At 42.0% G+C, this 21,738-nt stretch overlaps 1 protein-coding gene across 3 annotated transcripts in view; it reads left to right on the top strand.

Moving 5' to 3' along the window:
• Window positions 1-21,738, top strand: part of COL18A1 (collagen type XVIII alpha 1 chain) — a 254,440-nt gene that overhangs the window by 198,054 nt on the left and 34,648 nt on the right. For all 3 annotated transcript variants that reach the window (XM_068245278.1, XM_068245277.1, XM_068245276.1), the window contains 8 exons: window positions 1,633-1,686; window positions 2,699-2,743; window positions 6,187-6,327; window positions 9,068-9,112; window positions 11,890-11,916; window positions 12,161-12,196; window positions 16,998-17,060; window positions 20,593-20,628. In XM_068245278.1, the coding sequence (XP_068101379.1) occupies window positions 1,633-1,686; window positions 2,699-2,743; window positions 6,187-6,327; window positions 9,068-9,112; window positions 11,890-11,916; window positions 12,161-12,196; window positions 16,998-17,060; window positions 20,593-20,628 (447 nt within the window). The remainder of the gene's footprint in view (window positions 1-1,632; window positions 1,687-2,698; window positions 2,744-6,186; window positions 6,328-9,067; window positions 9,113-11,889; window positions 11,917-12,160; window positions 12,197-16,997; window positions 17,061-20,592; window positions 20,629-21,738) is intronic.

The raw sequence follows: 21,738 nt of genomic DNA, 5'->3' as shown, positions 1-21,738 counted from the left end.
CTTCTATAGATACTTTGAACAGTGGTAATCATTAGCAAGCTATTTCCCATCCCCTTCTTGTACCTCTAACACTGTAGTTGCCATTGGCAGGTTTTGGTGCGTCATATCAATTTTTATGTATAGAGTGCTTGGGGGGGCCCCATTGTCAAATTTGCATCAAGGCCTACAGCTCCTTAGCTACGCCACTGCTCTCAGCATGAGTGATTACAGCACTGAGAAGAGAATTTTTGTGCTGCAGGCAGCAATTGGAGCTCTGTCAGACAAGGAGTGGGGGCCCACCAAACACCTGGAGGCAGGGTTCACCGAGGGAAAAAACTGTACTACTGTGGCCCAGTTCGACCCTGCACGCACAACCCCAAGGTGGACAATCCTAAAAAGGGGGATGACGCGTGTGCAGAAGGCCTGTAAGGTCTTCGGCTTCCGGAGAGACAAGTACGACTAGATCTATTTAGGGCTGGAAGAGGGCACTTCCACAAGAAAATGGTGAGCATCTGAAAGGAACTGACAGTGAAGGTAAGTACTTATTATTAATTTGCAAGTACATTATGTCTTTATTTTAAATAATTGTACTCGGTTCAGGCACCCTTTAACGTTCAATGAGATTCAGTGTTAAAATGGCTTGAATAGTGATAACATACTGTTAGTTATGTAGAGTTTTGTTCTAAGGTGAAGAAACCTTTTAATGGTTTAGAACAGTACGAACATAAGGAATCCAGCAGTACAAACTGTAATTTTTTTAATTGCTCAGTATAGGGTTGCAAACTGTTGATGCCAATTAACGGGCACTCCTAAGAAAAAACAGGTTTGCTGGATCACTTATGCTCTCTAGCATTCTCCAACCTTAGTAAATCAACCTCACTGTCCCAGAAGTTCAGCAGTATCTTCAGATCGCTAATGTTACATTTACATTAATTATAGATAGCGTTAAAGCATGCATGAAGTGAAAAAGGGAGAAGAACTGCATACTTACCTCATTAGTGGGAAGTGTCTGAATAGTCCAGAGGCTTCCCTGATCGTTCGTCCAATGCTTGGTCCCTATGGAAAAATTAAAAATCGGCTTGTCAAATGTGTTTTTCTGTGGCTGTGCTCGCGCCCCCTCTATGAGTGCATGCAGACTGGGCATGTGCAGGTAAGGTCCACACATGCCCAGTAAAACCAAGCCGCTTGTGTATTGCTTCTTCCCTCAGTGCATGAGGTCTTTGTTCTACTGGGCATGCACGGGCCTTACACTCAGTCTGGATGCACTTGTGCATGGACAGAAGAGGGGCCAGAAGAAAAAAAAGGACCTGTGCAGCAACGGTGGCCTCAGAAAATATCTGCAAAGCCTCTAGCCAGTTAGAGGCTTCCCACTACTGTGGTGAATATGCAATTTTTGCATATTGTTGCCTGTCCTTTTTTTCTGTACCTGCTTGTGCCAAGCCCAATTCCGGGCACGACCAAGTCGTGCTTGGCGATAAATAAAATGATTCTGATTCTGATTTTTAACCCCCCCCAACACAGGTTTGCTTTAACATTGCTGTCTATAAGGTCTTTAAGAATGATGTCTTGCAGTTATAAGCAATTGCTGCATTTAAAGATCTAGTCTTGTTTTTGTTGATTAAGCTAATCCACACTTTTTCGTTTTTTTTGTAGGGTCTTCCTGGAAAAGATGGAATCCCAGGGACCCCTGGACTAGCAGGAGAGCGGGTGAGTATTTTCGCTATAAAATATGAATTTTGCTTTAAATATACAGTAGCTCATATTATCCATTATTATGCATCATTTTAAGGATATGTCTAGACAAAACTGACATTTCATTTGGGAGTGGAAGATATTAGATCTCTTGCGAACACCATAAACAAGATCCTCCCAGTTAAAGTTTAGGCTTTCTACCCAAGCACCGCCCACCTACCTCTATCAAAGACACCAATTCAGAAGAGTCTTGTTTCTCCTGGTGCATTATCTTCAACATAGAGGCCAGCGGAGAGAGAGTGAGACTCTTCTTTGGTGAGAAGAACCAGGAAATCAGGAGGCTGGATCTCACCACTTATTCATTTATTCACATATCTGTGCCCCACCTACCTTCACCTTTTCCTAAACTAGCGATGCCAAACTTAAATGCAAAGTGGGCTAAAATTGAACACCAGAACCAAGAAGTGTGTCAACCTCAGTGTCTACTGGCTACCACCCTTATAAAGTTTCCTGGTGTCTTATTCCTCCTCCTGTCACTATACAGTTTCCCAGTGTCTAGTGGCCCTTTCTTACTCCCCTACACAGATCCCAGCTGTCTAGTGCCCCCCCCCCCTCCAATATACAGTTCCCTGGTACTTAGTGCTCCCTCCCTTCTCCATATGGCTTTCCTGGTGATCTAGGGCTTCACCTCCAAAAAGTTCCCTGGTGATCTAGAGTGAGCCAAACATAATGCTAAGAGAGGAAACCACTTGCGGGCCAAGTTTGATGGCCCCGGCTGGAGTTTGACATCTATGTCCTAAACTGAACCAATGTGCTTAGGTCAGTCTCTCAATCTAAAGCTCATGTAAAGTGCATCTAAAACTATAAAATGTACCCAAGACACATGAATTTGCAGATATGTAAATGTAAATTTATTTACATGTGGTTTCTTTTGAAGTTTGAAGCAATTTAATGCTAGCGTAATTATACTTCTGTAAACCCACACTTCCATAAAACTTCAGCCAATTATATGCACATTTCTGATTAGGGTACCGACGGTGATGTTGGACTTCCTGGAGCTCCTGGGACCAAAGTAAGTTATCATTTTATTTCTCCTGCTGTTCTTAATTTAACCTTTAATTTGGGTTATTCTCAGAAATATTTTTAATATCTCACAGAGTACCTTGCCTCCAATCCCCCCCTACCTGAGGGAGATTCTGTCTCATTTTTCTTATGATGTAGTCTCCCAGGTAACAGGCAGCAAGCTCCAAGCATGCTCTGTAATGCTGTGTTTGGCTCTACCCGCATGTAGTGTAGGATATTGAACCCAGCTTTGGTTCCGCATGTAGAGAGACTCTTGTGAACAGTCTTTATAATAGATACATTGGTTTAGTGTTTTTTTCCCTATAAATGTGAGAACACAACAGGCTTATTTGGTAACAAAATCTTAAAGGGTGGTGATGCCATTCAAAGGATCATAGACTCTGGAAATGAATCAGATTGTGGATAACTGCAGCTCAGTGATTCGCAATTATTTTGGCTTGTTTAATCCATTTTACAAGTTATCATGGCTTTTTGCACGTTATGCATAAGCCCACAAGTGTCTCTATACATGCAGTGTAAATTATTGCAGTGAATTGTTGTGTGTGTGTATGTTGTGTGATGTTTTTATTCATAGTGTGTATTTGCTGTGTGGTGCAGAGGGAGTGGTTATACGATTTTTGACAGCATGTAAGTTATGTTGGACTGGTCATCTGACATTATTGCATGTTGGAATGCAAATACAATAAGTTGCCCCAGTTTTGCCACCTTTCAGGTGTAGACAAATCCCATGAAATGATTAAAGCAATCTAGGGTAAGAGAAATATATGGGCTGCTATTTTCCCTGGTGTTCAATTTCCCAAGGATTTCCATGCAAAAAGTGGTTCAAAAGTGGTTAATTTTTTTTGTAATCATTTTATATTGAATTCAATACAGGTTATTGTATTGAATTCAATAATAAAAAAAAAATAGTTTGCCACCAAATGTTTGACCCTGTCAACATCTGGCGGCAAACTCCGGTCTGACTCTGTTCTAAATTGATGATGTCATCAAGCCGCGCCCCGGTACTGTACGCAGACCGAAGCTGTACTCGGTGGAGAAGGGTGTGCAGCTGCCACTGGATAGATGGATGGTGAGTAATCCACATTCCTGTAAGCCTTGGGGCCCGGAGGAGAGGGGAGTCGATTGCTACGGCAGGGTATTGGGGGGGCGGTGCTTCAGGGGGTAGGTGCTTCAGAGGGGGTATTCGCAGCAGGGAGGGTGGAAAGGGATTGGAGGTCACTGAGGGTGGGCAGGCAGGGGATCACTGAGGGAGGGGGGAATCACCGCACGGACCCGCAACTTCTCTGCCCCGCCGGCTCCACGTGGGTTCCCTAGGATGGTTTGCACAGATCGCTACCCACACAGTGTGCCGACAAGCATCCAGCCATCCTAGGGAAGCCCACAGAAGTGAAAAAAGCAGAGCCGGCGGAGTAGAAATCTCCCTGGCGGCATGGACGAGCCTGGCTCGTGCATACCGCTTTCAGCATCTTTTTGCTGGACGAGCCAGGCTCATCCATACCGCTAGGGGGGGTTAAAAGCTCCCATATATAAGGATGAGGCGGCGAGTATGAAATTCAGTTTCACATACAGCAAAACTGAACCTGAATGTTGGTGGGAGTGGGCCGCAGCAGACAGTGTTACTTTACTTATGTTGCCGCCTTTGGCTGATGCTCTGCACGCTGCTCTCCATCTTCTTAACACTTCAGTCTTCACAGCCGGATGTTCCTCTGTGAAGGCAGAAGTGTCAGGAAGATAAACCGCAACATGCAGAATGTAGGTGAGAGGCAGCGAAGTAGTTGAGCTTACACTCTCCCCCACACTAAATTTCCTACTCACCGACTCACGAGATCCATAGTAAATCAGGTTCAGATGTTTCCAGGTTTACAGATGGCCCTATTTAAATCACTCCAAGGTCAATGCCTTTTAGGGCATATTTTCACTAGTTCTGCATCAGTTCTGCATCTAGATTTCTGGATGTGGCTGTTTAAGACCTGTTTCCAATACATGCAGATTCTGGATGCAGAAAAACTGACTCCAATGAATGCCTATGGGCCTGTTTCCATTAAACACGATTTTTCTGATGCATATTTCTGCATCATGCTTTCGTTTTCCCATACAGTGAACACATTAGTGGAATAAGGCCCATCAAGATTCATTGGAGTCAGTTATTCTGCATTTAGAATCTGATGCAGAAATCTGCAACATGCCATCCATCATTTATCTGCATCAGAAAAATCACGTTTAATGGAAACAGGCCCATAGGCATTAATCGGGGTCAGTTTTTCTGCATTCAGAATCCGTGTGTAGTGGAAAAAGGTCCTGTTTGTGGTTTCTTTAAAGTGAACCTGATGTGAAAATAAATTGATGAGATAAACAATTGTATTTATCCTCCTCCTCTTAAAAAAATACTTTTTTTAGATATTCCATGGTTTTATTTTATATTTAAACATTTACAAAGTAGATTAAATGTTTTGCTCTCTTTGCTCAGTGGCAGTCTATTAAGGGTCCCAGAGTTAAAATATATGAACTTTTAACCTTTTTTATCTCCTTCTGCTCTCAGAAGTTGTATTCTGTCAGGAAAGCTTTTATGGCCGTAATCTGCTTATCAGTGATGTTTATTATATTCCCCACCAACAAGACAGAAGCTGTCACTTCCATGCCTAAAGATTAACTCTATTAGGCAGCAAAATACAACAAGTTAAAGGAGACCTAAACTGAGAAGCATATGGATTTTTCCTTTTAAAATAATACCAGTTGCCTGACTCCCCTGCTGATCCTGTGTCTCTAATACTTTCAGCCACAGCCCCTCAACAAGCCTGAAGTCGGACTGGATTAGCTGCATGCCCGTTTCAGGTGTGAGATCCAGATACTACTGCAACAAATTGATCAGGAGGAGAGTCAGGCAGCTGGTACTGTTTAAAAGGAAACATCCATATCCCTCTCAGTTTAGGTTCCCTTTAAACAGCCTGGTTATTTATATGCTTTGCACTGTACATACACATGTTTATCTCATCAAGTCACACCTTGCCTTGGGTACACTTTGAATGAACTTTTCACTAACTGTGATTTTACCTCTTATAACCCTTTGTTAGACATCCAGCCTAAGGACAGGTAGGCTTTTATTTTTCAGGACTCCATATGCTTTGGGTTGAATAATCTGTTCATCTCATGACAGCCCCAGTAACTCCAAATAGAGGAGACCAGCAATGTGTTTTGGTTACCGTATGAACATAAGTGTGTCCTGGCTTGGGTGGATTCCCATTAGAATATCTAGATTATAGGCTAAAATGTGGTTGGGCAATGCTGTTTGTTTTCCTGCTGTCAGCATAGGTTGAAAATCAGATTTAATTGTAGTATCTTAATTAAATAAATTGTATGATATTAATTACTAATATGTGGTCTAATGCCTTGTCAATAATGCTAGGGATTTAACAATAGATGTTTATTTAATAGGGAAGCACTGGAGAACCTGGAATAGCGGGATCTCCTGGAGAAACTGGATTAGCTGGACTACCTGGGCCCATTGGGCCACGTGGATTACCGGGACCTCCAGGGCCACCAGGACCTGCTGGACGTGGTGTTATTGCTGGATTTGTAAGTTTTTTCTGTTGACCATTATGGATAGTGGATCTATACACAGATTATACTGGCTAAATAAACTATTTATACCACTAATGTTATATAACGTATGTCAATATAACACAGTGGAGTTCACTCACTAATGTTTTGTAAGGATGTGGTCCTGGGCACAGTGCTCCACACCTTACTGGATGATTGGATCACTGTTGTTAAAGTAAGATGGATACCTCATGCTGCACCACTTGCTATCTGATTCAGGCCTCAATTCACTAAGCTTATCTCCTGTCTTTAATAACGTTTCTAGAGTTATCACCATGGTAATAAGGCATGTAGTAGTTCAGGAAACATTTTTACGGTTTCTCTTTAACTATTAGCTTTACATCTTCCCACTACACTAACATGAGTCACTCACCAAAGTTATCATGCACCTTTGGAACAATGCTTAACCATGACCTATATATTAACCACTTAAGTCTATCTGGACGGATATATCCGTCCAGATAGACTGTGCTGCTGCAGCGGCGCAGGGCGCATGATCCCGCTGCCTTCCGTTAGCTCTGAGATCAATGAATGGGAACATTGTTCCCATTCATCGATCTAAGTCCCCGGCAGAAAAACCAAAGGCCTCTTATCAGAGGTCGCGGTCTTTCCTGTCCTCTTTGTAGTTCCTGGAAGCAAGATCGTTCGCTTCTAGTACTTTTTGACTGTGGCCATCTTGTGGCCAAAATAGTAAAACTACACCCACATACATTTTTTTATTAAATATACACATGATATTACATTTAACATTAACTGTTTACCTCCCACACCAAAAAAAAAGAAAGTACAATTAAAAAAACAAAACAACATAAATAGTTACCTAAGGGTCTGAACTTTTTGAATATGCATGTCAAGAGAGTATATTACTATATTTTTTTTAATTATAAGCTTGTAAATAGTGATGGACGCAAATTGAAAAAATGCACCTTTATTTCCAAATAAAATTTCGGCGCCATAAATTGTGATAGGGACATAATTTAAACGGTGTAATAACCGGGACAAATGGACAAATAAACGACATGAGTTTTAATTACGGTAGCATATATTAATTTCAAACTACAATGGCCAAAAACTGAAAAATAATGAATTTTTTCCACTTCTTTCTTAATCTTCCTGTTAAAATCCTTTTAGGATAAAATAATTCTTAGCAAAATGTACCACCCAAAGAAAGCCTAAATGGTGGCGGAAAAAAACAAGATATAGATCATTTCAGTGTGATAAGTAGTGATAAAATTATAGGCGAATGAATGGGAGGTAAAAGTTGCTCGGATGCATAAGGTGAACAACAAGGTAGGCTGAAGTGGTTTTTAATCTAATGTCAATCAGAAACTAACACTAGCTTTTAACCTTTGCCTTTTCCTAACTTTAAGCTATATGAAGCTAGAGTCTAACACAAATTCCTCCGCAAGCCTAACCTTAATTGTCCTTCCTCAGACATTAAAATAGTGATACTGTAACGAGTGGCCATGCAGACCGTGGTCGTGACTGGAACCAGACTGGCAGATCCATGATCTCTGCATGGCAATCGTTTTGGTTTAAACAAAACTGGAAGATCACAATTGAAATACTGACGTCTGCACAACAGAGTAGAATAATGAATGTGTTTTTATTTACAATAATGCAAAGTGTACAAATACAGATCACCATACACATACAATCGTACAATCAAACAACACGTGATGCACCACAAATACCAGAACCCTGACTATCTATCTATCTATACAAATATATACAGCAACACACACAATATCAAAATATATACAACAGTGCATTATCCGAATCAGCATACATAAAGGGAAGTCATACAAGCAGGAGTCAAACCAGGTAATACGAAGCACAATGGCAGAAGACAGAGAATAGTCAGACTAGCAAGGATCAATACCGGGAGTTCAGAATGCAGGAACAGAGTTCAGGAAGGTTGGCCAGAGTCACAACCCTGCAAGGAAACAAACACACGGAATGACCTAGCAATGTGCTGCTAGCAAGTCCATCCTTTTATGCAGCACATTGCTCAGGTGACTGGCCAGAATCTTTCACAGTTCCATCTACTGGTGAGCCAAGGAATTGCACCGCTCCCAGCAATATGAGAGCCATCTGCTGGTAGACAGCGGAAGTCCACCTCAAGTTCCTCAGTGCTGCTACCAGCAGGATGACACAGGCACAGATCATTACAGATACATATGAGGATGGAGAGTGCCAATCAATCAGTACATACGCTAGCACCCTGATGAATAGCAGCAATAACCACTGCCTGGCAATATTGATATTATGCAAAAAGTGTTGATAACTTGACACAAGTAATGCCTAAAATAGCAGTGAGATAGTTCCTGTAGCCAAACCAAGAGTAAAAAGAAGCACTGACAAATAAGGGCTGGTTGCCAAAACAAAATGCACGGGAAGAACACTATTGTTTTTCCTGTGGGCTTGCTCTCCAATTTTTTGTGAGATTAAAAAGTCCTATTAAACGTGGCTGAACTGAAACCGCATCAAAAATGCAGCAGGGGTACTTTTCCTGAAGTGCCCTCAAGCATATCCTGGTAGTTTGAACTGCATTCTTCGATTCTTATTACACCACTTGCAATCAGCTAACCAGAAACATTCTTAAAACTAGATCAGAACACTTGCAGTGTTTCATAATGTTTTGTATCAGCAAGATTTTTCATTCTTTATATACCGGTATTTCTTCTTTTAACTGGTTCATTTTTCTTTTGTTTAGGATGACATGGAAGGATCAGGATTTGGTTTTGGTGGTCGTGGTCAGGTAATCTGAATTATGCATGACATTTTGCTGCCAGGACTGCCAGGAGTTATTTATTGCTTATTTGACGCTAATAATTTCATTTTTGAGATGATATGCAGTACGTCACTTCAAGCTGTATGTTTATGGTGTTGGGATGGAAAAATACTTGATGGTCATAGGTAGTACTTGATGCCAGGTAGTGCAGAAGTGACAGCCACTGTCTGGTTGCGATCGGTGCAGCCCTCAGTCAGTAATATATAAGTGGCTTTTACAGACAGTCCTGCACTTTCTGTTGCCTAAAGGTGGCCACACACTATACAATTTTTTAAATATCTGTTCAATTTAAGAATTGCAATCAATTTTTCTGACTGATTGTAACATTTCAAAAATCTGACCAATGTACCACACACCTATGTTTAATTTTTCCCCAATTATGATAAAAATTATTGGAAACTCTGACAAAATTGTTAGGGTTTGTATATTAATAAATTGACAATCTAACACACACCATACAATCTTTAGAAAGATTGAATAAAAATATCTGGCATTCCGAAACGATAAAAATAGAAGAAAACGGGAAATCCGATTGGATTTTTCAGTCAAATGAAAAAAAAACTTTCGATTTTTTTCGGGAGATCGGATCATTTTGTTGTATCGTGTGTGGCCACCTTTAGATAGCTTTCAGCTGCCTAACGTAAACAGTAACATATATTTAATTCATCAATATGAACCATATTTAGCATTAAATAGGTGGCCATAAACATTAGAGAGTGGTCAGATGTACAGGCACAATGGCATCTCCCACAATGCCTCTTACCTGTATTTTATTTAGCATAGTGATTTGTATTCAAGTTTGGATGGCTGGTCATAGCCATTAAAGTGTAGTTAGATGTACTGGCACAATGTGACCACCCATCAGGCCCAGATGATACATAGATCCACGAATGTGTACATGTCGTAGTGACTCCTCTATTTATTGTGCACCTCTGGATAATGTGTTGGTGCTTTATAAATAAAGTTTATTAATAATTTTAATGTCCATGGAGAGAATAGAGAAAGAACTGCACTTGTTTCAGAGAAAAATAGAAGCATCAGGCCAAGGATTTCAAACCAGCAAGATGAATTCTTTCTGAAAAGTTGTTGTTTAAAGGATATCTGGGGGACTAGATTTACTTACCTGGGGCTTCTTCCAGTCCCTAGCAGTCTTATCGGGCCCCTCGCTGTAGTTCCGCTGCCCTGCCGATTTCCCATCCCCGACCAAAGCTGAGGTTGCCAGCTACTGCACATGCGTGGGCTTGTCTGTGGGTATCTCTCAATAGTGTAGTTCACAAAGACTTGGTGCAAGCGGACAGACACAACCACGCACGTGCAGAAACCGGCACACTCAGCTGTGGTTGGTGACTGTCAGTGGGGACAGCGGCACCCTGGAGGGCAACAGAACTGTAGCGGCACCCTGGAGGGCAATAGACTGTTGACAGAGCGTCACTCAATCGGGGATGTGCGCGCGGACTCGCTAATCTCCACACCCCCCCCCCCCGGAACATGACGCCACTGAGTGGCGTTAGGCGGTCATGGGGCAGCTAAGGATCCCATAGACATGTCACCACCTAGTTCAACTAACTGTCATCTATATGTATGGGGACATGAATACATTGATAAAGATAATTGAAAAACTAAAATCATTTGAGTCACTTTTGGGGATGAGATACCCTAAGTTTCATCCTTAGGAGTTATGCATTCCAAATCAAATTGCACCCCTAAAGACTCCTAATAAAAACACAAGTTCTGGTCACACATCGAGTGACATAAATCTTCCTCTCACAACTCTCACTGGTGATAAGCAGCTGTAAATGTAACTGATAATGGAGCAGGGTAAGGGGAAGTACATGGGCAGTGCACAGAGGCATAAAGGGCTTTTCCCTAATTGTGGTTATTTTGCATGTTAGATTCACTAACATGAGTTTGTATAAGAAGAAGTTACTTTTATAAAACAATATCATTTTAAAATATAAGGCTTTAAAGAGAATCTGTATTGTTAAAATCGCTCAAAAGTAAACATACCAGTGCGTTAGGGGACATCTCCTATTACCCTCTGTCACAATTTCGCCGCTCCTCGCCGCATTAAAAGTGGTTAAAAACAGTTTTTAAAAGTTTGTTTGTAAACAAACAAAATGGCCACCAAAACAGGAAGTAGGTTGATGTACAGTATGTCCACACATAGAAAATACATCCATACACAATCAGGCTGTATACAGCATTCCTTTTGAATCTCAAGAGATCATTTGTGTGTTTCTTTCCCCCATGCACTGAAGTTTCAGGCTGCTCTTTTCTTCCTGCAAACAGCTTTGCCCTTGTTTGTAATTCCTCAGTATGTGAAAGCCCAGCCAACTCAGAGGACGATTTATCCAGCTTGTAAAAGATAAGAGAGAGAAGAGAGAAGCTGCTCTAATCCTAAATAACACACAGGCAGTGTGCATAAAGGGGAGTTCATAGCAGAACCACAACACTGAAGAACTTGGCAGCCTTCCAGACACAGGCCGACAAGTCTGACAGGGGAAAGATACATTGATTTATTACAGAGACTGTGTTAGTAGAAAGTGCTGCAGTTAGCCAGAACACATTAGAATAGCTTTTGGAACTTGTAGGATGATAAAAAACAGGATGCAATTTTTGTTACGGAGTCTCTTTAAACTACATCATAACTGTGACTTTGCTAAACATTTGTCTTAATTTCTTAATCTGAATTGAGTACTGTTTTAATACCGTCTAATCAACTTTACAAAACTTTCTTTTACCAGGGAACGTCAGGAATTCCTGGGGAAAAGGTCAGCATTATTTTCTCATCACATGCTGCGTGGGGGGGGAGGGGGGTGTGAATTATGTGGGTGATGGTTCCGCTTGTCTTGGTGAAATGAGGACGTACATAGTGGTTTGTCTCAGAATTAAATAAGTAAATTCAGGCCTGTAACTGAAGGGCATTGTGTTACCAGGTTGTATGATGTGCTTTTCATAGCAATGACCTTTACTGAGTAGACAACACACTAGTAACCTCTGTATATTCTACCACAGGGAGATGCAGGATTTCCAGGACTTCCAGGACCAAAGGTAACTCACTGTGACCTTAAATCTACTCCGAACACTCATTCTCAGTGATGCTCATCCAGATTCCAGATACCCGAACTATCCAGATATCCAAACTTTTTTCTGGTATCCGAATCCGGATACGAATTCCAGATACCTGGATAAATCCGGAATGCACTATCCGAGCTAACTTAGATACCTGTTAGATATCTGGAAATCAGTCCAGATACCTAGTTCGGGTACCCACAAAGATGACGTCCATGACGTCATTGAGCCAATCAGAGGGCTCCCAGCTGAAGCCCTAGCAACCAATCACAGATGGGAACCCTGGCCAGCCCCTCCAGTATAAAAGGTGGGCGCCATGATGAGAATCTCGTCCTTGCTTGTGACTGCTCACTGAGAGACATCTCCAGTGCTATTGGCTAAACAAATGCTGTATTACTGAGTTAAACCTTGCGTTTTTGCTCCTAAACACCTGTACTACACCAGTATTTTATTGTTTTTTTAGTTAGCTAGCTTGTATTTTGATTTTAGTCAGTGTTACAGTCAGACTCAGTGCTGCAGGTGCTAGGCTAGGTTAGGGCCTGTTGTGTGCACAGGCTAGGCCTGCTGCCAGCCTTAGCTACAGTATAGCTTGTAAGTTATTAGGGATTAGGTTACTGTACTACTGCTAGTCTATCTACTAGTACTACTACAACTAGTCTACTACTACCAGTTATAAAAAGTTAATTTGTATTGAGTTAGCTTACTTTATTTGCAGTGCTGTTACAGTGTGACAGATAGACAGACAGTTAGTGTGTCAGTGTGTGCTACTCTGCTGTCACTCCATTAGTTGAAGTTCTACTACTGCTACTATCTACTAGTACTACTGATTTGAATAAAGTACAAGCACCCCACTTCATTTGGACACATATAAAATTGTACTATGTCTGCTGGCACTGGCAGCCGGGGGAGGGGCAGCATGAAAAGGAAGGGCAAGAGGAGAGGGAGCAGCATTGCCGCCACCGTCGGCAGTTCTGCCGCGTCAGTGTCCCTTCCGCCGCTAGCCACTGGCCGTGGATGCACTGGACTCCTAGCTGTTAGTGGGAGTCACATTGCAGAGGTGCAGCAGCGTGTAGCGGCCATTTTCCAGCAGGGTCGTCGGCGCACATTGCAGGAGAAAGACGCCGAGCCTGTGATGGAGCTCATGGTGGATGAGCAGGCCACCACCAGCTCTACAACAGAGATCTCTACCCACCACACAGAAGGAATCTTCTGCTGCCAGTCTGCCACTGTCACCAGCTACCACTGTCAACAGCCACTCAAATAGCTGTATTTTGCTGGAAAAAAAACTGTTTAATTTTTTTGAGATGTCTGTGTTGAAAACTGTGATGTCCCAGTTGTGTATTGGACACAATGTGGTACACGGCTGCTGTCTGGAACCTCCTGATGTTAATTTACAGCCATTTCTGTTCAATTCCAGATATCTGGATTTATCCAGATTTTTTACTATCTGGATCTGGAACAACCCAGATATCAAAAAGAGGTATCCGAGCACCTCTGTGATTCTAGTGATAGCTGTCAATAGTAGATATTTACTCTACTTTAGAGAAAGTTTCATCTTATTTCCTGTTGTGTCTTTGATACAGGAAATAAGGGGAAGTCTGTCCATTGGAGATACAAATAGTAATAAAAATATAACACTACCCTAATCTAACCAAAATGAAAGCAAATATTTTAGAAAGCATTCTATTCTAATTACTGGAAAATAATACGACTTGCTATGAGTTTCTCCCTTTTGTATGACTTGTCTTCAACAGCAAATCCATTTTGCTCCAACTCCTGAAGATATCAGTGTTCTCTTTAAAGAGAATCTGTATTGTTAAAATCGCACAAAAGTAAACATACCAGTGTGTTAGGGGACATCTCCTATTACCCTCTGTCACAATTTCGCCGCTCCCCGCCGCATTAAAAGTGGTTAAAAACCGTTTTTAAAAGTTTGTTTATAAACAAACAAAATGGCCACCAAAACAGGAAGTAGGTTGATGTACAGTATGTCCACACATAGAAAATACATCCATACACAAGCAGGCTGTATACAGCATTCCTTTTGAATCTCAAGAGATCATTTGTGTGTTTCTTTCCCCCCTGAGGGGGGAGTGCATAGCAGAACCACAACACTGAAGAACTTGGCAGCCTTCCAGACACAGGCCTGACAAGTCTGACAAGAGAGAGATAAGTTGATTTATTACAGAGACTGTGATAGTAGAAAGTGCTGCAGTAAGCCAGAACACTTTAGAATAGCTTTTGGAACTTGTAGGATGATAAAAAACAGGATGCAATTTTTGTTACGGAGTCTCTTTAAAGGGACTCCGAGCAGTGCAGAAACTATGGAAAGATGCATATCATTTTAAAGCTCTCTTTCTCCTCTTTCCAATGATATATAAACCACCACCCTACGCCTTTTAGTTTTCGTTATTTTCACGATCGAAATTGCCGCGGCAGCGAATTCGATCGCGAAAATAGAGAAAACTAAAAGGCGTAGGGCGACGATTTAGGTGTCGTCAGAAAGAGGAGAAAGAGAGCTTTAAAATGATATCCATCTTTGCATAGTTATATTGTATTACACAGGGCGACTTTTTCTCAAAGTCAGCAGCTCCATTCAGCAGAAAAAGTCGCCCTGTGTAATACAATGTAACTATGGAAAAATGGATATCATTTTAAAGCTCTCTTTCTCCTCTTTCTGGCGACACCTAAATCGTCGCCCTACGCCTTTTAGTTTTCTCTATTTTCGCGATCAAAGTTGCTGCCGCGGCAAAGTTGCGGTCGCTGCAATTTCAATCGTGAAAATAGCGAAAACTAAAAGCCGTAGGGTGGTTATATATCATTGGAAAGAGGAGAAAGAGAGCTTTAAAATGATATGCATCTTCCCATAGTTTCTGCACTGCTCAGAGTCCCTTTAACAACTTTCCTGTTTTCACTACAGTATATTTCGAGGAAGGGCTACTTGGCGCATGCCGCGCACTGTCTGAGTTTGGCACAGCTATAGCAGCAATACTATAGTCCGCAGCCAGGTAATTCGGGGATCCGGCGATTACTGGACTCTAAATTACTTATTTCTTTTAGTTGCTATGACTCGGAGGGAGAATAGTTATGCCGCCCGAACTTTCATCGGCAGCAGGGTGAGCCGTCATCTGGTTCACCCTGCGCCAAAGTGACCGGGCAGCAAAGTGCCATGTACACGTATATTTCCTTCTCTTAAGGTGGCCATTAATGATCCAATTTCACAAATGATTGACCCACTGATTGATCAGAAGCTATCGTTCAATTCCACCGATGGGTCCGATCACTCCAAAATATGGATCAACAGAAATTGTTCATCATTGATCGGAGAATTAATGGCACCCCATCCAGTCCATCATTTGGGAGATTGGACCATTAATGGGCAACTTTAGACTTCACCTAAGCTTCAGAGATGTAAATATAGATGTATGGCATTAATCAGCCCAGGGGGCATTCTTGCACACACTCCTGATCAGTAATCCCAGAGATTTGAAGAGGTGGAATTGTTGAACATCTGTAATGCCAATTAGCCCTCGCTCTCTGTTGAACATAGGAAGCAGTCACCTCTCCTTGTCTTAGCATTGATCTAGGTTAGTCTTTTTCAATGTAATCAGGCTGGATCAAATGGCAGGAGAGGCTGGCTGTAGTTCTGGTAGAAGCAATCAACCTAGGTAGGGGGATCGGTGAGTATAGTACTTCCCCAGTACTGTTCCCATCCCAATCTTACCGTGAAGCACTGTAAGGAGTCACTAAAAGGTTAGTAATCAGATGGGAATGTTAGGGTTAGACATGGGGAGATTGATTTGTGCTAGGCAATGAACAGAGGACTAGTTCAAAAAGAACTGACAAAAAAAAAAACCTCAACAGGTCCAAGCCAACAGATTACCAGAATACTGTGTGCATGTGAACAAATTGAAATGTACCCCTGACTCTGTGCATAGCTTATATCAGGGTTGCCCAAACTTTTTAGGCCAAGGGCCATATTGCTGTTCTAGAGAGTGCTAGGAGGCAGAACTATTGAAATCAACCCCAATTTTTGCTGATTGCCGTTAGGTACACTATACCTGTGACATTTTGTCAAATAAAACATTTCCACGGGATATAACCCATAAACCCTGAGCAGTTAGCATGTCTCCTTAAGTATGCAGGCATAGTTCTACTGGCGCAGTGGCAGCTGCTAATCAGTGGCTGTTACTGCTGCTGGCATAGTGTCAGCCGCTAATCAGTGGCTGTTACTGCTGCTGGCATAGTGGCAGCCGCTAATCAGTGGCTGTTACTGCTGCTGGCATAGTGGCAGCCACCAATCAGTGGCTTTTACTGCTGCTGGCACAGTGGCGGCTGCTAATCAGTGGCTGCTACTGCTACAGTGGTGGCTGATAACCTACAGGTGAGCAAAAGGGGGGCAGAGTGGCAACACAAGGTGGCCCCTGCATGTGGCACCACAGCTATGGCTGCGGGCCACATGGAATTAACAACTGTAGAAAGCATTTCTTTCCCACAATCAAATCTTTAATTTTTTTGTAAAGTCATCTGAAGGAATGCATTTTTTTTCCAAATAAAATGTAATTTTTGAAGGGCAAAAATATAATAAGTATAGCTTATTATGGTATGCAGTGGCAGTGTTTAGAAACGTACAAGGCATGGTAGGTAAGAGTGCTGCTTTTAATGCAAGCTTTCACAGTGTTATTATCCTATGTAAAGTGTACCCATACTGGCCATTGCTATTAATAAGGAATAATCATGGTGCATACTGCTCACTTGAATCAACTTTTGTGTGTCTCAGGGAGATAGAGGTATTCCTGGCTTGGATGGAAGACCTGGACTGGATGGTTTCCCAGGTCCTCAGGTAAGTGATGGAAAACTGCTTTGGAATGTACTAATTTCATTCAAACAGTCCTGGGAAATGAGGATGTGTCTTTACGTGCACATCTGGAAATGTACCATTCTCATTTGCCCCTGAAAATAATATGAAACTGTTGTATTTAAATTTGCTTACAATGATTTACCATACTCTCAAAGCCATAGTTCAGCTTCATGTTTTTACAGTGGCATTTCATAGGCATGCAAAGTGATGGAAAACTATGTTTCAAGAGGAAAAATGCTGTGTTGTGGCTGCTGCAGATCATAGGTGCAGCTTAACTGCTCTGCGACCACCTAACGCCCATGGGTGGTCAGAGTGGCTGCAGCAGGGCCAGCTAACGGCGACTGGTGTCAGTTCCTGGAGGTGGGGATCAGCAGGGAATGCATGGCAGGCTGTTAAAAAAAATAAAAACGATCTAGCATAGCACTGTACAGGGGACAGCTTCGTCACTTAGCTGTCCCCTGGAGTGGCTCACAATCGGATCTCTTTCATAGGCTGATGCCTATGAGAGGTGATCATAGTGATTGGATCTCGGGGGAGAGAGATAATTAAAAAAATAGCTTTATTTATTAAAAAAAAATTAATAAAGAGATTAAAAATAAAAATTGCAGCAGCAATCAGATCCCACTAACAGAAGAGGCAGAAAAGGAGGTAAGATTCATTTGGTTGCTAAGTTGAGTAATAAACTGTTAATGGGTAGGATGGAGGCGTCCAATGTGCGTTCTATTTTAGTATTTTTAAATACAAATAAAAAACTATATAATAAAAGAAAGGCAATTGCTTACCTCTCCAGAAGATATAGACACCAGTGCAACTGGAAAAAAGGTTTTATTCCAAAAAGTTGACAACGCCTTATTTTATTCAAAATCTTACAACACGTTTCACGGGTCATGGCCCACTTCCTCAGGTCAATACAAAATGCCTTGATAGTATAGGGGACAGGGTGTAGGTGCCTCTAATGTCCCATTAAAGGTGCCTACACGCTGTCCCCTATGCTATCAAGACATTTTGTGTTGACCTGAGGAAACGGGCTATGACCCGTGAAACGCATTGTCAGATTGCTTTGAACTCCAATTGAACTGGTGTCTATATCTTCTGGAGAGGTAAGCAATTGCCTCTCTTTTTATTATATAATTTTGTATTAGTATTTAAAAATACTAAAATAGAATACACATGTGTTGCCTCCATCCTACCCACTACCAGTCAGACCTCCTTTGGAGGTAAAAGCTTTGCAGTTTTTCTGGAAAGTCTATCGTAGTACAAGAGAGCGACCATCCAGTATCCAGCAGGACTTGGAGTACCGAGCAGTGACGGTTAATTTTTGCATGCCTATACGGTGGTTGCAGGAACTGCAACCCACCTTTGTTTCGTATATATTTATATAAGTTTATCCTTCTTATACCTGATGATACTGCACCATTGGGCTCCCGGTCTCTCCTTACTTCTCACCTAGGTATTCTTGGCCCTTACAAGAATCACCAAAGAAAGAAAAAAAACTATAATAAACTTAAAACTGCAGAGTGCTGAATTGTAAAAAATCGCCTGGTCACTAAGGGGGTGTAAGCCTTTGGTCCTCAAGAGGTTAAGGGTCTTGTTGTAACCTGCCATAAGCTTGCTTGCATTACAGAAATTCAAACAAGCTTGAGGTAGGTTACAGCGATGCTGAGCCGGGCCACTGAATCAATCCTAAACTCTACCTTACAAGATTAACCTCTAGAGGACACGGCATCTCTGCTCCCTTGAAGAGGATCTGTAACATGAAAAGATCCCCTGGGGGGTACTCACCTCGGGTGGGGGAAGCCTCCGGATCCTAATGAGGCTTCCCACGCCGTCCTCCATCCGTCAGGGGTCTCGCTGCAGCCCTCCGTGGAGTCCGTGCAGCGGTGACGTCAATATTTCCCTTCCTGGCTCCTGCGCAGGCGCTCTGACGGCTGTCGGCTCCGAACGACACGGAAATACCCGATCGCCGTCGGATCTGCTCTACTGCGCAGGGGCAAGTTTCCTGCGCCTGCGCAGTAGAGCGGACCCGAATGAGATCGGGTATTTCCGTGTAGTTCGGAACGGAAAGCCGCCACAGCGCCCCCGCTGGAGCCAGCAAAGGTAAATATTGAACTGACAGTTGGCACAGTCGCCGGCTGTTCGGAGGGCTGCGGCGAGACCCCCGTGGGACAGAGGATGGCGTGGGAAGCCTCATTAGGATCCGGAGGCTTCCCCCACCCGAGGTGAGTACCCCCCAGAGGATCTTTTTAATGTTACAGAGTCTCTTTAAGTACCAGAGACTTGAAAACAAAATTTGCTGTGATCCCTTTCATTGGCTCACAGTAATCACAGGGTCTGACCACCACAGGGTGCTCTGCTGTCATTATGAGAGCAGAGCCAGCAGGCACAAACGGTGAAAGAGTGATGATTCTGTTCTGCGAGGGTAGCTGAATTCTACATTCTGGAAGGAATAACAGGCCATAAACAGGGCGTAGTTTTCAACTAACTGCTTACGTCCGGAAGCAGTTCAAAAATAAAACCAAGAATAAGGGCTTGTTCACATCACATTTTTTAAGCGCCGGCGATTTTGAAAATCGCCTTAAAAGCGATTGGGCAATGATTTCCTATGAGTGTTCACATCTGAGCGGTTCGTTTCCGATCCGCTCACCAAAGCGCTGCATGCACCATTTTTGGGGCAATTTGCCTATAATGGAAGGTTTAGGGAAATCACAAAACGCTTAAAAAAGTGCTTGGTACAGCGATTTCCCCAGCGCTTTGAAGAATAAATACATTGTATTAATTATTTTACGGGTCAAAGAGTTCACTTCCTGCCTTGCTTCAGGAAAGGAAAAAACAAATCGCTCTGCTTTACACAAAATCGCAACATGGAAGTATGCAGTGGGACGGGGGAAAAATTGCACAAAAAAAATCATCAGCAATTTCGATTTTAGATGTGAACAAAGCCTAAGAGAGCTGCTCTAGTATAAACTGCTGCTTTACTAAAACTGCAGCAAATTCCTGGAAGTGAAAGAGCAGCCACTCCTCCAATGCAGAGGTTGGAGCATGACCACATGTTTGGTTTTTGTTTTAGAAACAATTAAGGTATGCCTTAAAGTAAAAGATTTGTTAAATGCCTAGATTATATAAAATGTTTCTAAACTGTGGATTTATCTTTGTAAAAAATATAAAATAAATACAATTAATAGCATGTTGAAATTTACCTTTAAGTCAATAGATAGAATACCGTATATTGTGCTTGTAGGCTATAATCTGATTTCAATAAAATAAGTTATTCTAAATAGTGCAAATGCTTTTAGGCACATATGGATGGTTACATTTAATTATCTGTTTGTCCTACCACCTTCCATATCATTCACAATGTCTGCTGCTTCTCAATGCATTCCCTGCTCTCCTTCATGTTGTCTTATAGACATATTTCCTATTTAGTATGATGAAAATGATTTTGCCTTTACTTGTCCCCCTGTTGTGCAGAGGACCTGAGGACATTTAATGTATATAAGATTTTATTTCTCTACAGGGTCCTAAGGGAGAAAGCGGAGATCGAGGAGAAAGGGTGAGTATGAGGGTAACCAGCTGACATGTATTTCTTTCTGAGGCCTGGTGCACACCAAGCGGTTTTTGTAGCGTTTTCCAAACCGCTTCCGCCTGTGAAAACGCTTGGCTAATGTATTTCAATGGGATGGTGCACACCAGCGGTTTGAGGTTTTTAGCAAACCGCAAACGTGGGTCCTACAGCACTTTTGCAGAAGCATTTCTGCCTCAATGTAAAGTATAGGAAAAGCTCAAACCGCTCTGGAAAACGCTAGATCAGAGCGGTTTTCCAGGCGTTTTTGTTACAGAAGCTGTTTTGTTACAGAAGCTTTTACTGTAACAATATTTGTATTCTGCTCCCAAAAACGCTAGGCATGTTTAGAAAACGTCTCTAAACATGCCTAGGATCGCTCTGAAATCTGCTCCAAAAACCTCTAGCGTTTTGAGGATCTGCTAGTGGTTTTGGTGTGCACTGGGCCTTAAATAGTTAACAGGAGTAGGGATGGCCAATGAGATGGAAATAATTTCGAGTTGATGCAGCATTATGCAACTATATGCAGCTTGAAAACGAACCAATCAAATCCTATTGAGGTAAAATTTGATTGATCTATTTTCAAGCTGCATAAATTTGCATACACAATTTGCATAATCCTGCATCAACTCTAAATTATTTGCATCTCATTGGCCATCTCTAATCAGGAGTTTGCAGAAACGTAGAAAAAAAACTGTTGATTTCAGATGTCTTTTGCATACTGAAAATGGTTATTCCAGAGGTACTCAATAAGCCATACCTGTTATAATGGAGATCGCTCAATCACCATTATTATTAATACATTAAATAATCTTTTGTCTGTTTTGTAGGATTAATGGTAGAAAAAACATAAAGTTATGTGAGGGCTCGTTCACACTAGGGGGGGGGGGGGATTATAATTTTTTTAAGCGCTGACGATTTTCAAAATCGCCCTGAAAGTGATTGTGCATTGGTTCTCTATGAGAAAGTTCACATCTGAGCGGTTCATTTCCAATCCGCTCAGAAAAGCGGTGCATTGGGCATTTTTGAGGCGATTTTGCCTCAATGGAAGATATAGGAAAAACGCAGAACGCTCACAAAATCGCTTTGTGCAGCGATTGC

Source organism: Hyperolius riggenbachi, chromosome 7, assembly GCF_040937935.1.
Source record: "Hyperolius riggenbachi isolate aHypRig1 chromosome 7, aHypRig1.pri, whole genome shotgun sequence".
Lineage (NCBI taxonomy): Eukaryota > Metazoa > Chordata > Amphibia > Anura > Hyperoliidae > Hyperolius > Hyperolius riggenbachi.
The sequence above is the reverse complement of the archived record's forward strand: the minus strand, read 5'-3'. Positions and strand labels throughout refer to the sequence as shown.